Source organism: Eleutherodactylus coqui, chromosome 13, assembly GCF_035609145.1.
Source record: "Eleutherodactylus coqui strain aEleCoq1 chromosome 13, aEleCoq1.hap1, whole genome shotgun sequence".
Lineage (NCBI taxonomy): Eukaryota > Metazoa > Chordata > Amphibia > Anura > Eleutherodactylidae > Eleutherodactylus > Eleutherodactylus coqui.
The window spans coordinates 34,464,371-34,481,772 of record NC_089849.1 but is presented as its reverse complement, the minus strand read 5'-3'; the positions used below and the strand labels follow the sequence as shown (position 1 = coordinate 34,481,772).

At 44.8% G+C, this 17,402-nt stretch overlaps 1 protein-coding gene across 1 annotated transcript in view; it reads left to right on the top strand.

Annotated features, from left to right (window-relative positions):
• The window catches only part of EZH1 (enhancer of zeste 1 polycomb repressive complex 2 subunit), a 54,484-nt gene extending 40,413 nt beyond the window's left edge, over positions 1-14,071 (top strand). Inside the window, exons 17-23 of the mRNA XM_066587343.1 lie at positions 1,677-1,802; positions 2,311-2,489; positions 2,587-2,682; positions 3,240-3,321; positions 5,179-5,259; positions 7,258-7,342; positions 8,853-14,071. Of these exons, the coding sequence (XP_066443440.1) occupies positions 1,677-1,802; positions 2,311-2,489; positions 2,587-2,682; positions 3,240-3,321; positions 5,179-5,259; positions 7,258-7,342; positions 8,853-8,913 (710 nt within the window). The 3' untranslated portion in view covers positions 8,914-14,071. The remainder of the gene's footprint in view (positions 1-1,676; positions 1,803-2,310; positions 2,490-2,586; positions 2,683-3,239; positions 3,322-5,178; positions 5,260-7,257; positions 7,343-8,852) is intronic.
• The last annotated feature ends 3,331 nt before the right edge of the window (positions 14,072-17,402 follow it).

The window sequence follows — 17,402 nt, the reverse complement described above, 5'->3', positions numbered from 1 at the left end:
CAAACCAAGGTTTTGGACATCACGTACCCTTTTCCAGAAGACCTAGTTGAGAAGTGGTTGTTTTCCTCTATAGTGGACCTCCCAGTGTCCCATTTATCAAAAAACACCACCCTGCCTGTGGCATACTCCTCGTTCTAATCCAACAAAGGCAGCTGTGTGAGATCTAAACAGAAAAAGAGGCCCCAGTTTAGTTCCTTTCGTCCCTCAAGCTCCCGGTCCTCTGATGATAAAAAAAGATACTCGCAGGACCAAATATGGAGGCCCCCCCTGCAAAGCGCGACCTTCCTGGCGTCACTAGTCATAATCCTCCAAGTCCACCTCTAGTAAATCCTCCTCATGAAGGGCGGCCCCACCCCAGCCATCTCAGATGCCTGGGTTTGGGAGGCCATCTCTTTGGGCTACGCCATGGTTTTCTGCTGGTGGTGCTCTGGTTGTTTGACTCTACAGGTCCACCTGGGGCACTTCTTTTTGACGCTCCACTGGCAGGTACTCGCCACAGACGTCAGCCTAATTGGCGTAAGTGGTATGCTGCAGAAGCTCACTTGGACAGTAAGGGAGTCAACTCCTATGATAAACGTGTTGGAACTATGGGCCATTCTCCCATCTCTTCAACACTTCACTCCCCAGTTAGCAGGTCTACCTGTTCAGGTCTAAACCCAACAACATGATAGTCGCGTTCCTTAAATAATCAAGGCGGCACCCATGGCAAAGGCAGTAAAAATCCTGACATAGACCGAAGATCACCTCTCAGTGTTCTTGAAATGGACAACTGGATAGCAGATTTACTCAACAGAAAGACAGTCAACTCAGAAGAATGAGAGTTACATTCTCAAGTGTACCAAACACTTTGTCAGATATTGGGTCACTCGGACATTGATCTCATAGCGTCCAGAATCAACCGCAAACTCAAAAACTTTGTGTCCAGGTCTCAGGATCGCCAGGCTTGAGCAGTGGATGCCCTCGTAATTCCCTGGACCGACTTCCAGTTCCCATTCTTTTTTTCCTCCATTTCTTCTCATTCCTTGACTTCTCAAGAAGATCAAGATGGAAGGCCTCCGGGTGATTCTCATCGCTCCAGGCTGGCCTTGATGTGCACGGTACGCAGATGTATTCTCTCTCCCATCCTACTTGGCTGCTCCTACTGCTTGCATACAAACTGATCACCACCTTGTTGCCTGCAGGAAGAGCTAACCTTTTTTTGCTTAGTGCCCACCTCCTAGTGGCAGTAGCTATACCCACAGTCTAGCTTGTGACCCCTCCCCCCACACCCTCAAAAAAAAAAAAGAGCGTAGCGAGAAGGACTTTAAATGGCAAGAAGGATACAAATCCTATTTATTGTGGCTCGAATGTCTAGAATGTGGGTGCCGTTTTTAACACTATTGGGAACCTCACAATGACATACATGGTGTAGTGCCTTTCTTCTGCTCAAATGCTTTATTTAAAAGGATTGTCTAAAATGAGAATAAACATGGCTCCTTTAAAAAAAAGTTGACACCTCTCCTGTCCACTGGTCTATTCACTTCAACTGAGGTGCGTTCCAATGCCACACATGACCTGTGAAAGGGAGTTGCATGCGTCTTTGGAAGAAAGCAGCCATTTTTATCGGTCAATGCAGTCCTGACATAAAGGTATAATTACAACTAGTACTAACTGATCTTGTGTTTTCTTTGAAATAGATAATTCCGCAAACCAGGTCTATAACTATCAGCCGTGTGACCACCCAGATCATCCGTGTGACAGCACTTGTCCCTGCATCATGACACAGAACTTCTGTGAAAAATTCTGCCAGTGCAACCCTGATTGTGAGTAATACCATGTCTTTTATTACTTTTTATTTTTTAGTAACTGCTCTTAAAGGTAGTCTTAGTACCCTTAGTACCCTTAGGATAGGCAATCAATATCAGATCGGTGGGCATCCAGCTCCCAGTAATCATCTGTTTTAAGAGGCTGCAACCTCTACTTTTTATACCAGATACAGCACTGTTCATTTTGTAGTGGTTGTGCCTGGTATTACAGCTATGTCTCTTGGACTTGAATGTGACTGAGCTGTAAAAGGTCAGCTGCATATGGTCAATGAATGACACGTCCCGAGAGACTGCAGCACTCGCTCAAAGCCTCTGTAAACAGCTAATCTACAGGGGTCTGGCACCCTACTGATCTGTTATTCATAACCTATCGGTCATCAACATTGAAGTCCCAGAAAACCCCTTGTGGATAGAGGCTAACTTGGCAGAAGCCCTTTAATTTAAACCGTAGTGCCGTCATTTATTGGGGTTTATATTTGAGTGATCTTCTGTTGTTGCTCCGCAGGTCAGAACCGCTTCCCTGGTTGCAGGTGTAAGACCCAGTGTAACACCAAGCAATGCCCCTGCTATCTGGCTGTACGGGAATGTGATCCGGATCTCTGTTTGACGTGCGGTGCTTCTGAGCACTGGGACTCTAAAATTGTGTCCTGCAAGAACTGCAGCATCCAGCGTGGCCTGAAGAAGGCAAGTCAGACGGTTGTAGTCTTCTGTATCTGCGGGGACCCCTGTTCTCTCGATTAATCCACTAATCTTCATTTCTATATATATTTTGCTTCTGTAGCACTTGCTCTTGGCCCCCTCAGATGTTGCTGGATGGGGAACTTTCATCAAAGAGTCTGTCCAGAAGAACGAGTTCATCTCTGAATATTGTGGAGAGGTTAGTATCCTGACTGTACATAAGTCAGAGTATTCCATACACGCTCAAGCAGTAATCATTGAAAATGGTATATAGTACTTACTGGGGAGGGGGAGATTCCCCTTACAGCTGAAAGACAGGGCAGACCTTCTCCCTTGGGACCAGGAGTTTGTTGTTCAATAACTTCCAGCAGCTAGTAGAAGTTTTCCCTTTTCTTTATTTCACACATACAGGTCAGCAAGGGTTAATAGCCACACACACAGGTCAGGAGGGGTTAATAGCCACATACACAGATCAGGAAGGGTTAATAGCAATGTGTTTCAACGTAGATAACACGCCTTTTTCAAAAAACCCCATCCTTTTTGCCGGGGGTTTTCTTCTCTTTACATAAGCTGCTCTTCATATCTGTGGATTTAATGCGGGGTTAAAAGGAATTTTTTAAAAAAGGACTAACTTTGTATTGTTTTTGCCAATTTTTCATCTTTTCAAGGCGCTGTCAGATTCTGGTTTTATTTCTCCATTTGACTGTACATAAGGGAATTCTACACTAATCAGATGTGCATTTTTCTATTATTTAGCTAATTTCCCAGGATGAAGCCGATAGAAGAGGAAAAGTCTATGATAAATACATGTCAAGCTTTCTATTCAACCTCAACAATGGTGAGTTCTGTGTTCCCTGCAGTAGTAGCAATCGTACAAACACTTGGCTGTTCTTATCTGGTTAGTGCCACAGTGTCATTGTCTTGTAGTATTTCCTTAAAAGGGTTTTCCAACTCTCCCCCCCCCCCCCCCTCAATTGTACCCAGTCGTGTCCCGACCAGCACTGGTAACCCCCAAAAGCAAGCTTTGTACCCTTTTTTTTAATTTTATTTATTTAAGGGTTTTCCCATAGCTTAAAATTGACTCCCATCCATACTGTCCTTCCTGGTTGCTGTAGAACGGGACATGTGACTGCTCCAGCCAATCACTGGCCACAGCAGTGGTGATCTTCTATAGTCAGTAATTGGCTGAAGAAGTCACATGTTCTGGTTGGCAGCAGCCAGGAAGGACAGCGTGGTTGTGAAGCAATTTTAAGCAACGGGAAAACCTTTTTCATTTCGTTACACCCCTAACTCCACATCTCAGTAATTAGGAGGGAAATTGATTTTATTAAAGGGAACTTGTACCAAGGTTTAAACTTGCCCCCTATCCACAGAATTCAAGACAAGTATCTGACAGTGGGTGTCCAACGACTTGGACCCTCACCAATCCCGAGGGTCCTGTGAACCCTTAAATGGATCAGCATTCAAGCATGTCCGTTGCCATCTCATTTATCTTTATAGGACAGCTGGCGACAGTTGAGTGCTGCCCTTGGTAGTCTCCAACACGCCCGTAAAGATGAATGGAAGGGCAGCTGACATGTGTGACTGCCTGCTATATCCACTCAGGAGTGCAAGGGACTCCTGTTTTCTTCATTTGCGGTGGTCCTAGTATTTGGACCCCAGCAGTTCGTTATTTATCTCCTATCCTGTAGATAGGAGGCTTATTTTAAACTTGGCGCAACATCTGAGGACTTTTTCTTTTCATACACAAATTTCTTGTTGCCTAATGTATGAGACCCAACAGTCCTCCATTAATCAGCATGCTCTAGGTCAGGGGTCCCCAACTCCAGTCCTCAGGGACCACCAACAGGTCATGTTTTCAGGATCTCCTATGGTAAGAACACCTGTGGCAATGTCACCTGTGCAACACTGAGGAAATCCTGAAAACATGATCTGTTGGTGGTCCCTGAGGACTGGAGTTGGGGAGCACTGTTCTAGGTCATATTCCCCAACTTTGCAAAGTAGGGCTGTGTCCGCTTGTTGTCAGCCGAAGCACTACACTTTCAGGCAGTGTAGTAAAGCAGAGCTCTATGGAGTTTGATTAAAAAACTTTTGATTTTAAATAATCATGGTGGCAAAGTTGGTGCTTCCCTCCAATGGTAAGGATCGTCATGGTGCAAATGAACAGATCCTTGGCCGTGACTTCTGGAATCACCGATGGCCACAGCTTTGTTTACATAGGCTTTTAGTTTTGTATTCTGTTGTTCAGATTGTTTTCTGCAAATCTCTTCTCCCTTCACTTTATCTCCTGGAGAGCTCGCTATGCCGAGAGATGATCAATGGAAGTCACAGTCCACAGTCAAAGTCCAGTTGTGGTTTCTCTCAAGTGCAGTGATGTCATGGAGGCCTAGTATTTTAATTTATACTTAAATTAAACTATACCCCATAAACTAGAAAGTATGAGGAAAAACCCTAGACTACGTCATTGAGTACGTGTGGCTGTCTATTATCCTCACACAGTCATGTACTGGTTCAGGTAACCGGCTCAAGGCAGACGCAGCCTTCCATCCTACCGAGGTCGGTAAAAGGAGTACCCAGCTTGGTGGGGCGTGGTAAATAAATTACCTGAAAGTGCAGCGGCATAAGTTGGCGCTATACAAATGGCAAGATTTATTTATCAATTCACTGATCTCCACCTTTTCTTTTTCCTGGACAGATTTTGTTGTGGACGCCACAAGAAAGGGAAATAAAATCCGATTTGCAAACCACTCAGTGAATCCTAATTGCTACGCTAAGGGTGAGTATCAAGCTGGACAGAAAATGGGGCAGTCGTTTTGCATGTTACAGGTAAAAAAAAAGTTCCCTCTGTTTTAGGCCGGCCTCAGAATACCCACGGCCATTTTTGAGGGGTTAATTTTTTTCATTTGGGCTACGCCCATTAAAAAAAAATTGTTCTAAAATGGCACGTAGGCATTATAGTGCAGAGCAGGCCTACGCTCTGTTGTGTTCTAGCAGTTCGGGTAGTGATACCAAAACTGTGTCGGAAGAAGACCTACATTCAAACAGTAAAGACTTCTACTGCTAGCCCTGTGGAGGTTGAAACAAAAGTACTGCGGTGCGTCCCGCAATGTGGGATTCCGCAAAATTATTTTCACCCCAATTTGCAGCAACTCCGGGTGTAAATGTTGTGAATTTTGCCCCCTTTAATGTTTTTAATGTATTTATTAGTGATAACGTCCTGGAATTGTCCAGCAGACCAACATCTATGCCGGACAATTTATTATAGAGCACCCCACCTCTGTCTATTCCAGACCATGGACCCCCACGAGCGTCCCAGAAATAAAAAAAACATTTGGGAAGCTTATTAATGGGATTAGTAAAAAAAATCCTCCATCCGCTCGTACTGGTCTACCAACGCTGTAGACGCAACCCCTGTATTGGCGTCTGTCATGCCTGACACTGCTTTGAAAACCCATTGTCCCCACAACAGATGACTCTGCTGATGACCGGTTATATAAATTGAGGCTCCTAATCCACCTGCTAAAAGAATCTTTTATACACCCCTGATAAAAATCTGTCCGTTTGACGAGTCCCTGATGAGTTTCCATGGTCGTCTCTTATTCCGCCAGTTAATCCCCTCTAAACGCGCCAGGTATGGCGTGAAGGTATATAAGCGTGTGAGAGTACAGCAGGCGATACCTGTGATTTCTTCATGTATAAAGGCAGCGACCGCCACCTTCATCCCCCAGATTGCCCAGATAACATCGGCATAAATGGGGAAAATTAGTTGGGGAGTTCCTGAGCCCATTTTTACACAAGGGGTAGCATGTGTATACGGATAACTACTATACTAGTGTCCCACTATATAAGTCCCTCCATGACGCAAATACAGTTCCAGGAGCAGCTTGTTGAGCACCTTCTGTTCAAGACCACTGCACCCCAGCAAGCTTATGAGTCTGAGGAGGTGCGAATGCTCTCAGAGCGCTACTTTCTACACCCCAATTATTCTAGAATAAAGTAAACAGATGGAATTATATATCTTATCACAAATGTGTTCAGTATGTTTGCATATATTTGACATTGCAGTTGAAAATGTGAAAAAAAAATTTTTTTCAAAATGTTCCCAATTTTGGCACTTGTAATAAATATATACAAATTCTATTGGTCTATTTTTACCACCCAAATGAAGTACAACATGTGGCGAAAAAACAGTGTCAGATTTACCTGTACATGCAAAATGTTTACAGAGTTAAGGCCCATTTAGACTCGTCCCCGCACATACTGCGTGCTGCTGCACGGGAACTAGTATCGCTGGCTCACCGCGGGACGGCTGTAGGAGATTTCCTTGCTCTCCCCCGCCCCTCTCCATTCACTTAACACATCGGCCGTTCAGTACTGAACGGCTGCTATTTACACTGAGCGATCAGCTCATCGCCCATCGTTTAGGCTGCATGGACGATCAGCTGAACGATGATCATTCAGTGTAAATAAATGTTATGTTAAGTCAATGGAAAGGGGCGGGGGAGCGCGAAGAGAGAAATCTCCTCCAGCCGCCCCACTGTGAGTCAGCGATACTAGCTCCCGTGCAGGTGCATAAGAGCGAGTATGCGCGAGGACGAGTGTCGGGCATCGTTTGCCGGACACATGTCCCGTCTAAATAGGCCTTTATTCTATGTTAAAGTGACACATGTCAGATTTCCAAAATTTGGCCCGGCGCAAACCAGCTTGGTCGCTAAGGGGTTAACCATATATCCGCTTTCAAATTTGGTAACTGTTGTCTTTTTGTGCCTCGCAGTGGTTATGGTGAATGGAGACCACCGCATTGGAATATTTGCCAATCGAGGAATCCAAGCTGGTGAAGAATTGTTTTTCGACTATCGGTAAGAATTGTGATTGCAGCGGTTGTCCAGATGTGAGACTGTTTGTGCGTGTTTTTTTTTTTTTTGTTTGTTTGGTTTGGTTTTTTTAATAGATTCAAATCTGTGAAAATGATAAAAGCAGCGGTACTTAACCGTCGCCTCCCCAGTGATTCAGCACTTCAGCTCCAAGGTTCTCCAGGTCTCTGCATAGGAATGACTACCGCCAGACCACTGCAGCCAGCCAGAAGCTGCAATGGTCAGGTGCCATTCTTCTCGCATCGTGGCTCCCAGCATCTGAGCGGTAATGCCAGGAGAGTGGCACACGACCACTCCAGCCTCCGATTGGATGCAGTGGTCAGGTGGTCGCTGTTCTTAAACAAAGACCAGAAGGACTGCAGTGATGGATTGTCGGGGAAGAGGAGGGGTAAGTACAGCTGCTTTTATTGTTTTAATAGATTTAGATCTAGTGCCACCAGTGATAACCCTGAATTAGTCCAAATTTCAATGCTCACTAACCTTTCAAAAAACTATGCATAAATGTACAATACATGTGAATATAAGAAACTTTGCAATATATCTTATGAGAGAAAAATTCTTCCTCCTCCACTTATCAGGCTCCTCTCCGCCCCCTCCTAAACTGTTCACTGATTTAAAAAAAAAACTGCAAAAATCTATCTTGATAGAGAAGACAGGCCAACAACTCACTGAGGGATCAGATTACATGTTGCCGTAAAGCCCCTTTTACATGGAACAACTGTCAGACACTTCAGTGCCCAACAGCCTTCCCAGCGATGATCGCTCCTGTGCTTCTACACAGGAGCAACCATTACTCAGTGACTAGAGTGGCGGAGCGAGCCGGTGAACGTTCTGGCCCGTTCGCCTCCATTCACAGTAAACAGGCCGTCGTTCATAGATGAACAACAACCTGTTTAGATGGAACAATGCAGCAGCAGACTAACAATGATTTTTAGGTCTGCATGAAAGATCCGGTCAATCAGTGATTGTTTTTTTTCACTGCATGTGTTTACACAGCGCAATTATCATGCAAACCTCTCAAACGAACCATTTGCATGATAAGTGTGTCCTGTAAAAGTGGCTTAACGGTCAACGGGGATAAAAGAGGAGCTAAGTCAGAGGGAAGCCAAGAAACAGACATGCAGTCATGCTGCTGCAGCTCAGAGGGATTTGTTTTTTGCTGTCTCCATGCTCTTGGAATCATGTCTACACTGTTTGGTACTACTGTATAATGTCCTCCATGCTGCTGCTTCTTTGTATGTAAAAGACAGAGATATGGGAGCAAGATCTCTGTGTGTTCTGTGTATGGGAGACATCATAGTAGCTAGTCTCCACCCACTAGCTCAGAGAAAACTGAGAATCAGAGATGTAGTTGCAGAGTGAAAAATTGGTAAACACTGCAGAATGCAATTCATATATTGGCCAGATATAATGTTATTTCTCATGCACACACACAAGTCAGCTTATTCTGAAAAGTCAAATGAAATTTTAAGTTGGTTTTCAATGTCTTTTTCAGATACAGCCAGGCGGATGCTCTGAAATATGTGGGAATAGAAAGGGAGACGGATGTCCTCTAATATCCTTCCCAGCCACGTCATCGGACCTTGTGGCCATCCAAGGCAATAACCTTTTTTGCACTTGTCCGTTTGTCCTGACACTCCATTGGGATCTACTGCTCCTTTCTTAAAGTGTTGGTAAGACCGATCATGGAAGGATTCTACTTGCCTACATTTGGTGCGGGTATTGATGTCCTCTCTATAGATGTGACTTTACCTACAGCCTCCTGTATAATCGGTCCCCTATTATTGGCGTTATCGATTGTTTTGGTTTTTTCTTGGATGCCCGTTCCGTTACGCGCGTCACGTAAAACCTGTCTTGGGAACTTACGGTTTAAAGCACAAACTCTTTAAAATGATCTTTCTTTCAGTTTGCTTTGCGCATATGGAAGTGAATCTGTCAAAAGCACAAAGTGGTACCATCAGATCTACGGGCAGTACCAATCATGCTCCTTGATCAGTTTGCTAGCAACCGGTGAGGCACTTATTCATGTTCTTAAAGGGGTATTCCCAAAAACTTAGAAGAGTTCTTCATGTCATTCGGTGAATGTCAGTTCATGTATGCCGCCTTGTTTTTGAATCGCCCTGGACTCCTTTCATAAAAGTTTCTGTATTATGTCCGATTCTAGGTGTATTAATGTCAATTGTACAGATATTATTTCTACAGATATATTTATAGATGTACTCTTTCTGTAATATGGAAGTTTTATTACACATCGCCAGGGGGCTTTAAGGCCATAAACCCAATGATTTTATGCATTTAACATGGGGGATGTGTTATTCCTTTATACTAGAGTGATTCATTAGGAACTCCAATTTCAGTTAATGCAAATATTATATACAGGATCTTACGTATCAGTCTTGTACTCTGCATTCCTGACAGTACTCACACTATATGAACACTTGCAGATGCACTTTAAAAGAATGGATATGCACCCGCTGGCTCGTAAATTAGTATTCTACATTGTATTATGCATTGGTACATTTTGACTTTTTAAAACCATTTTACAGCTTATATATAGGTATTGAGTAAATGTTTAGTTTTAGTTGCTTGTACTGATCTAGTTGTTACCGAATTGGTGTGTATGGCTCATCCTCAGAATTATGAAAGCTTCCGAGCTTAGCATTTCTTTCTGGCTCATTGTCTTGTCATACGGAACGTGTAAGTCTTTACTGCAGCCATTGAACAGTAACCCGACCCTTACTCTTCCATAATATAGTGCAGTACTTAGCACTGTAAGATACACTGAACAGCCACTTTATTAGAAATGCCCATCAGAGGCGTAACTTGAAGCTCCTGGGCCCCAATGCAAAACCTGGAACGGGGCCCCCAGCTATAATGCGTTATTCATAGTACTGGACTCCCTATATGGAGAAGAGAGGCCTTATGGGCCCCCTAAGACTCCTGGGCCCGGGTGCAACCGCATCCCCTGCACCCTCTATAGTTACGCCCCTGATGCCCATCTAGTAGCACGTTGCATCTCCTGTGGCCTTTAGAACCGCAGCAATCCATCATGGCATCCATGTACAGGTATAAGAAGACCCAGGATGTGTCAAGAAAACATTCCCCACACCAGTACTTTACCTCCACCAGCCTGAACTGTTGACACCTGACAGGGAGGGTTCATCAATTCATGCAGCTTGTGCCAAATTCTGACTCGACCGGCAGCATGGTGCAACAGGAATCCGGTTTCATCTGAGCAGGTAGTCCAGTTTTTCTGCTCCGCCTTTTGTATTTTTCTTCAACAACCATGGTGGTGCTGTAGAGGTGTAACTTGAAGCTCCTGGGCCCCAATGCAAAACCTGTAACAGGGCCCCCAACTATAATGCTTTATTCATAGTACTGGGTTCCCTATATGGAGAAGAGAGGCCTTATAGGCCCCCTAAGGCTCCTGGGCCCGGGTGCAACCGCATCCCCTATAGTTACGCCAGTGCGATGCTGTTTATAACCCATCCATGTTAAGGGACAGCGAGTTGTGCATTTGGACTATCTTAGTTGAAGCACCAGCGTTTTATACAGTTGCAGTTTGCTTGACTGTGCACCGCCTGTTCATCAGATTGATTCTTAACATCCGCCCCTGACCTTTCTTGTTGACATCCACAGAAAACCCTTTCGCTGGATGATTTTCTTCAATCACATCATTCTTGTTATACTCTCTCCACACCATTGTAAGATAAAACCCTAGCGGAGTGGGCAAATCCCAGCGGGGGAAGTGTATGAAATCCTGGCCTCTGGAAGTCTAACCCCGATGATCAGACTTTATTAAAAGTCGCTCAGATCGCTCAATTTTGCGGATTCGCACTGAAATTGATTCTTGCAAAAATTGTCACATGATTTTATGCTGCACTCCTCCGGGGTCACGTGTCTAATTTCTATACAAGGAAGCTCTAATGAAAGGGCCAGGGTCTCTAATAAAGTGACCATTCAGTGTTGGAGTCATGTCTACAGGCATTGATTCAGTAGGGAACGCTGCTGTCAAGTCTTCAAAATTTCGAATGCAGCCGAAGATGACCATGGGCTGCGATACAAGAGCCGTCATTAAGGATCAGTGCATTTGCAAAGCTATATATAAACTGTAAAGTAACACATTGACTCTCGAAAATCCAACAGGGTAGTCTTACTGGAAGTGGCAGCATGAATATATCACAGTGCTCTGGTGCTTCTTGCATGATGCTAATACTTGGGAAGCTTTATTCTTCCTGCGATTGTATACCGCAATGTATAAGCACCACCGCTTCTTTAATATGATGTAGACCGCATTACGCTTCATGCCTAAATACAGGCTTGCAGCGTCATAACTGTTTCTGTAGATATATATTATTACATGGTGAGGCAGGGGTTACATTGTGTTACTATATAATTATAATGATGTATATTGTTAGAATAGTGGATTTAACAGCGTAAGACAGTCAAAATATTACCTAAACTTCTAGAAGACCACCACTCTGTGCATCTCATTTCCTAAGGCTTTCAGCTTTTTTTCTGTTAAGAGAAGTCGCACTGTCTAGTTGCTGTGCCGTATTTATCACCAGATGTGCTCAGTTACTGGGAACGCTACACAAGAATCTCGCCTCTACAAGCCACGGACTGTACACCAGTGTTGGTGAATACTGCCTTGTAAGTCTGACAGAACAAGACCGTTCTAGGTGTAGATGAAAAGAAAGTTTCTCTGTTGCTTTTTTCTTGTTTTGGTAGCTTATAAACTATGACTTGTAGGTCAGCTTTCTTTGTTCACATCTAAATAACATCAGATCATGGCTGGAATTTTTTTTATTTTTGCTCCTGTTCAGTCTTGCCCCAACGTAGTTGCCATTTCTATTGTGCAGGCAGGTTGGCATCACACCCTGGCCGCTATGGTTGAACCTTTACAGCTTGTAGCTATTGCACTGAAATGACACTTTTTAGGATTTTATTATGTGCCCTTTGCCTCTCTTGTGGTGTTTGTGCTCTTTTATGATCAAAGACACTTGGAGAAATATCCGCTTTATCCCATTTTACTATAAAACAAGCATCTAATAATGACTCCAAGACTGTTGACCACGTAAGGTGAATCTTTGTAACCTGTCCGAGATGCAAATAGTGTGTGTCTTTCCTGTTTTTCATATGTTTTTAGAAAATGAAGGATGTTTTAAAGGAAGTCTGTCACATTATTTTTCTCCTATTAACATAATCTGCCTATGCAAGGGCATCGCAACGAGAAATGCGCGTTAACGTTATTTTTCTTTTTTTCAAATGAGGCTCCAATCTTGAAATATCACTAACAGAGTTCTTTCTATGCCGTATGCAAATTATCGGACTGTCCGATGGGCGGTCCACCTCTCTCCCTGCCTCTTCAACTAGAACATGCCTGCTTCTCTGCTGAATGGTGTCTCCAGCTCTACCTACTGGAGAAGTCATGTGCTCCACCAAACGTGCCTACGCCGCACTGCGGGATTGGGCACATGTGCTGTGACCTCTCCAAGCAGTAATGACGTAATGCGCATGCTCCTGATCTCCTCAATGCGAAGCAGGTGTGTTCGGTGAACGTATGACTTCTCCTGCGGGCACAGATAGAGACGTCCTTCAGTAAGCTGGTGTATTTGAGTTGAAAAGGAAGGAGAGATGCCGGACTGTTTGGAGGGGCGGATCACCCATGGGATGGTCTACAGACAGCTTATTTGCATACAATGCAGGAAGAGCTTTGGTGGGGATATCTCAGTTGAAAAGAAATAAAGGTACCGTTGCATTCTTCGTTCAAGTTCACATGTATAGGTATATTGCGTTACCAGGACAAAAATAACGTGTCCGACTTCCTTTAACTCTTGGATACGGTCACGTAATCAAACCTCTGTAGGCTTTGCAATGTTTGGAGCAACACAATAATGGCCTTCGTTGTACTTTAAACTGTTAATGCATATACATTTCACAGAGTTAGGGAGATAAGTAATAACTTAAAGGGGGATTCCCAAGATAGACTCATCACCTATTCATAGTCTGATCGGTGGGGTCTTCCTGCTGAGACCCCCACAAATGCCAAGGACAAGAGTCCCTTGTTCTCCTCCTCTCATCACTGGACTTTCTGCACCCACCTGCAGTGACGTTGGACTGAATGAAGCAGCGGTCGCACTTCATTCATTTCACTGAGGCTGACTGAAGGAGCCGAGGACAAGTACTCTGCTATACCGAAGCTGAATGAATGGAGCGGTGGTGGAGCATGTGCGATGCCACTCCACTCTCCTCCTCACTGTACGTGGTGCCTCGAGCCCGCAGTGCGGCAGGAAGGGTGTGGGGTCTCAGTTTGAGACTCTGACCAATCAGGACTTTTATCAACTATCTTGGAATAACCCTTTTAATCCATACAGGGCCTCCCCATCTGCAGACATTGAGAGCCCCCTAATGTTATAGCACTACTTTTTGTCTTGAGCCTTGGATTTGTTAAACGTAATGTTTTTATTTTTTTATGTTTCGAATAGAAGTTTCTATATAATGATATTAATATGCATGATTGTTACCATCCGTGTATGCAAAGTCATGTTATATCTAACACGTTTATGCACATTTTAAGAAATTATATGTACAGTAAAGAAGTATTGTGAAAAGTCTTTTATACTGTTGGTGTGGGATGTTGGGCGGACTGCACTTTTGTGAAGATTTGTGGCATTCATATATAAAAAAAAATAAACAGTGCCTCTGCATGTACGGAGCAGCTTGTGTCCATGCTTTGCGTTGTATATAACTATAAGGTGGTGGTAATGTTACTAAATGTTCATTCAGTAGAAGGTAAGTTACTACTAATTCCCTTTCTATAGACACATATAGACAATATGTAGGAGTAACATAGTATGTTAGGCTGAATGAAGACAATGTCCAATCCATCTAGTTCAACCTGTTTCATAGAATGGTAGATTTGGAAGGGACCTCCAGGCTCATCGGGTCCAACCCCCTGCTCAGTGCAGGATTCACTAAACCATTCCAGACAGATATTCGTCCAGCCTTTGTTTGCAGACTTCCATTGAAGGAGAACTCGCCACCTCCCATGGTAACCTGTTCCACTCATTGATCCCCCTGACGGTCTAATATCTAATTTGTGTCTTCTCCCTTTCAGTTTCATCCCATTGCTTCTAGTCTTTCCTTGTGCAAATGAGAATATGGCTGATCCCTCTGCACTGTGACAGCCCTTCAGATATTTGTAGACAGCTATTAAGTCTCCTCTCAGCCTTCTTTTTTGCAAGCTAAACATTCCCAGACCCTTTAACCGTTCCTCATAGGACATGATTTGCAGACCGCTCATCATCTTGGTAACTCTTCTCTGAACTTGCTCCAGTTTGTCTATGTCTTATTTTTTTACCCCTCCCCCTGTTGATCCAGAGGAAGGCAAAAAAAAAAAAAACCAACGAGCCAATTTAACTAATTTGCGGGGAAAGAAATTCCTTCCTGACTCCATAATGGCAGCCAGAGTAATCCCTGAATCAACGTTTGAGATCAAACAACCACGCTGGTCACCTAATGTCTATATCCACCACCACTGATGAAAGATGGAATCGGTAGTCATAAGCAGGACTGTATTTAATGGGTTACAGATTTCAGTGTCTGACAAATGTCTGTCCAACACGGAAAGAGGTTCTTCTTACAGCTAGCGGTTGAATCTCATTCATCAGCGGAGGAAAACTACATCTGCCTGTTCTTCGTGTGGCTCCTGCGGCGGGTTGTGAGACACCTCTTCATACGCCAACTCCAGTGTTGTGCCTGCCAAACCACAACCCCATCAGGTGAACCTATTGCCCTCTAGTGCCGCTTCATATTGTGTCCGGGGGTTTTTGCACTACACTGTACTGTTTTGTTTTTCTTTTTACTTATTTAGAGCACTTTGACTTTTGTATCTTTACACCCCCTAAGGAATGTGAAACAATGAGATATCCTGGCCGTAAAAGCTGTACGATGTGTAGAGTATGCTATAAAACCTTATTTCTTGTTTGTCTTTATGTGTGTTATATAAGAGGTTATATGTAGAGATGAGCGAGTATACGCGCTAAGGCTAACTAGTGCCTTAGCCGAGTATCCTTCTGCTCGTCTGTAAAGATTCGGCTGCCGGCGCGGGTGACAGGTGAGTTGCGGCGGTGAGCAGGAGGGAGCGGGGGGGGGGGGGGGGGGAGAGGGAGAGATCTCCCCTCCGTTCCTCCCCGCCCGCCGCCGGCCCCCGAGCGGGGAGATACTCGGCTAAGGCACTACTCGCTCGAGTAGTTAGCCTTAGCGGGTATACTCGCTCATCTCTAGTTATATGCTTGGTGTAAATCAACTACGTCACATCCATGCAGTAACCTTTAAGGTTATGTACTTTGCAGTTTCTTTAGTGCTCCAATACATCTAAAATAAGTAGTGAAGGAACTTTAGAGATCGTTTACAAATAATCAAGCCCATCTGCAGGATTAGCCATCAACAGAAGATTGTGGAGGTCCATAACCTTAAACCCCTACCCCCACCAATTAGCTTTTCTCTGGGATAATACACTTGTACACTGTGGTGATTTCTGCAGAAAGCAAATAGCTCTGTTCCAGCTGCAGTGACCAGGTTTGGTATTGCATGCAAAGTTCCCATTCATTTCAGTGACCTGCAATACCAAGCCTGGCCACTACAGTGAGAACAGAACTGTCTGCTTTTTGCAGAAATCAGCTCATTTCAAGAGTGCATCAGCCCAACTGATCAGGTGGGGGTCCGTTGTCCAGGGCATCCATTTACAGGGGTTGTACAGTTGTAATCTACTAAGGACGCGGACCTTTATTATTGTCTTTTTCCAGGTCGTCATCCCGACTGCCCTATTACAATGAAGGTTGCCCTCTGACCTCGGTAAGGACAGAAAGAGTCCTTAAAAGCACCTCCCTTTCCACCATGCTTCAGTGTCTTCCTGTCCCTACGGTGGCCAGATGAAGCAAGCTCCAGGGAGAGGAGTACTCACCGGCACGCTGTGCGAAGATCCGCTGGAGGGTAGAGGTCGGGGCCGCATACCGTAGCAGTCCCTGCATCCCCAACCTGCGCCTCCGGGAAGCCGGAAGCCGCAGCAGCGCTGGTCTTCTCGCGCGGGTCCGCATCTTCAGGCCGCCGCTGCCACAATGGGATAGTTCCTCCTGGCAGGGGCGGCCTACCCGTGCTTCCGGGTTCCTCGGCGCGCATACGGTGACGTCATCCGGCGTGGTGACGTCACGCGCTCGACGTAGGGGGTGTGGCTACCAGCAAAAATCCGGAAATGGCGCCAAATTTGAACGTTTCTCCATAAAAGCAGGCTCTACTCCACAGAAGTTATCCTGCTGACTGCCAGAAGTGCCAAAAGCATGTCTACTCGTGACAGCTCAGCACGAGAGGGAGGAACAGAGACTCTACAAACCGTGAGTAGGCTATATGCCAAAAATGGAACATGCGAATTTGCCATTTATGCCGAATTGGATGCATATATGTTCCCCTTTTTCTCTCCGCTCTCCCCCATTTTTTTGTATGGGTTAGATGGATAAAGAAAGTCCGAAGGCTCAGACGGACCCCAGGAAAAATCCAAAAAATGTGTCCTCTGCAGTAAGACTTGAGGAAAATTATAACAAAAACCCTGTGAGGAGTGCACAGGAAAGATACTAGCGGAGGAAAGAGCGGCATTTAAAACCGACATCCGCTGTATGATTAAAGAGGAATTACAGGCCTCTATGGCATCCCTCTCCCATCCTCAGCCAGGTCCTTCACGGGTCCCTAAAAGGCCAAGACAAACAGAGTCGGCGAGCTCAATTTCTGGCGAATCCCTGGAACTCCTGTCAGAGGGAGAACTAGAAGATCCGCCATCATTTCTCCTCGGACGACATTGGGCAGGCACCTCATCAAGGTGGTGAGGGAAACCATGCAAATTGAAGAGGATCACCCACCCAGGACAGTCCAGGAAGAGCTGTTTGGGAGCCTCCAGTCAAGACGGAAGACCATGTTTCCAGTCAACCAGACCCTGCAACAAGTTATTGCAGACGAGTGGCAGGAACCTGAGAAGAGGCTATCGGTCTCA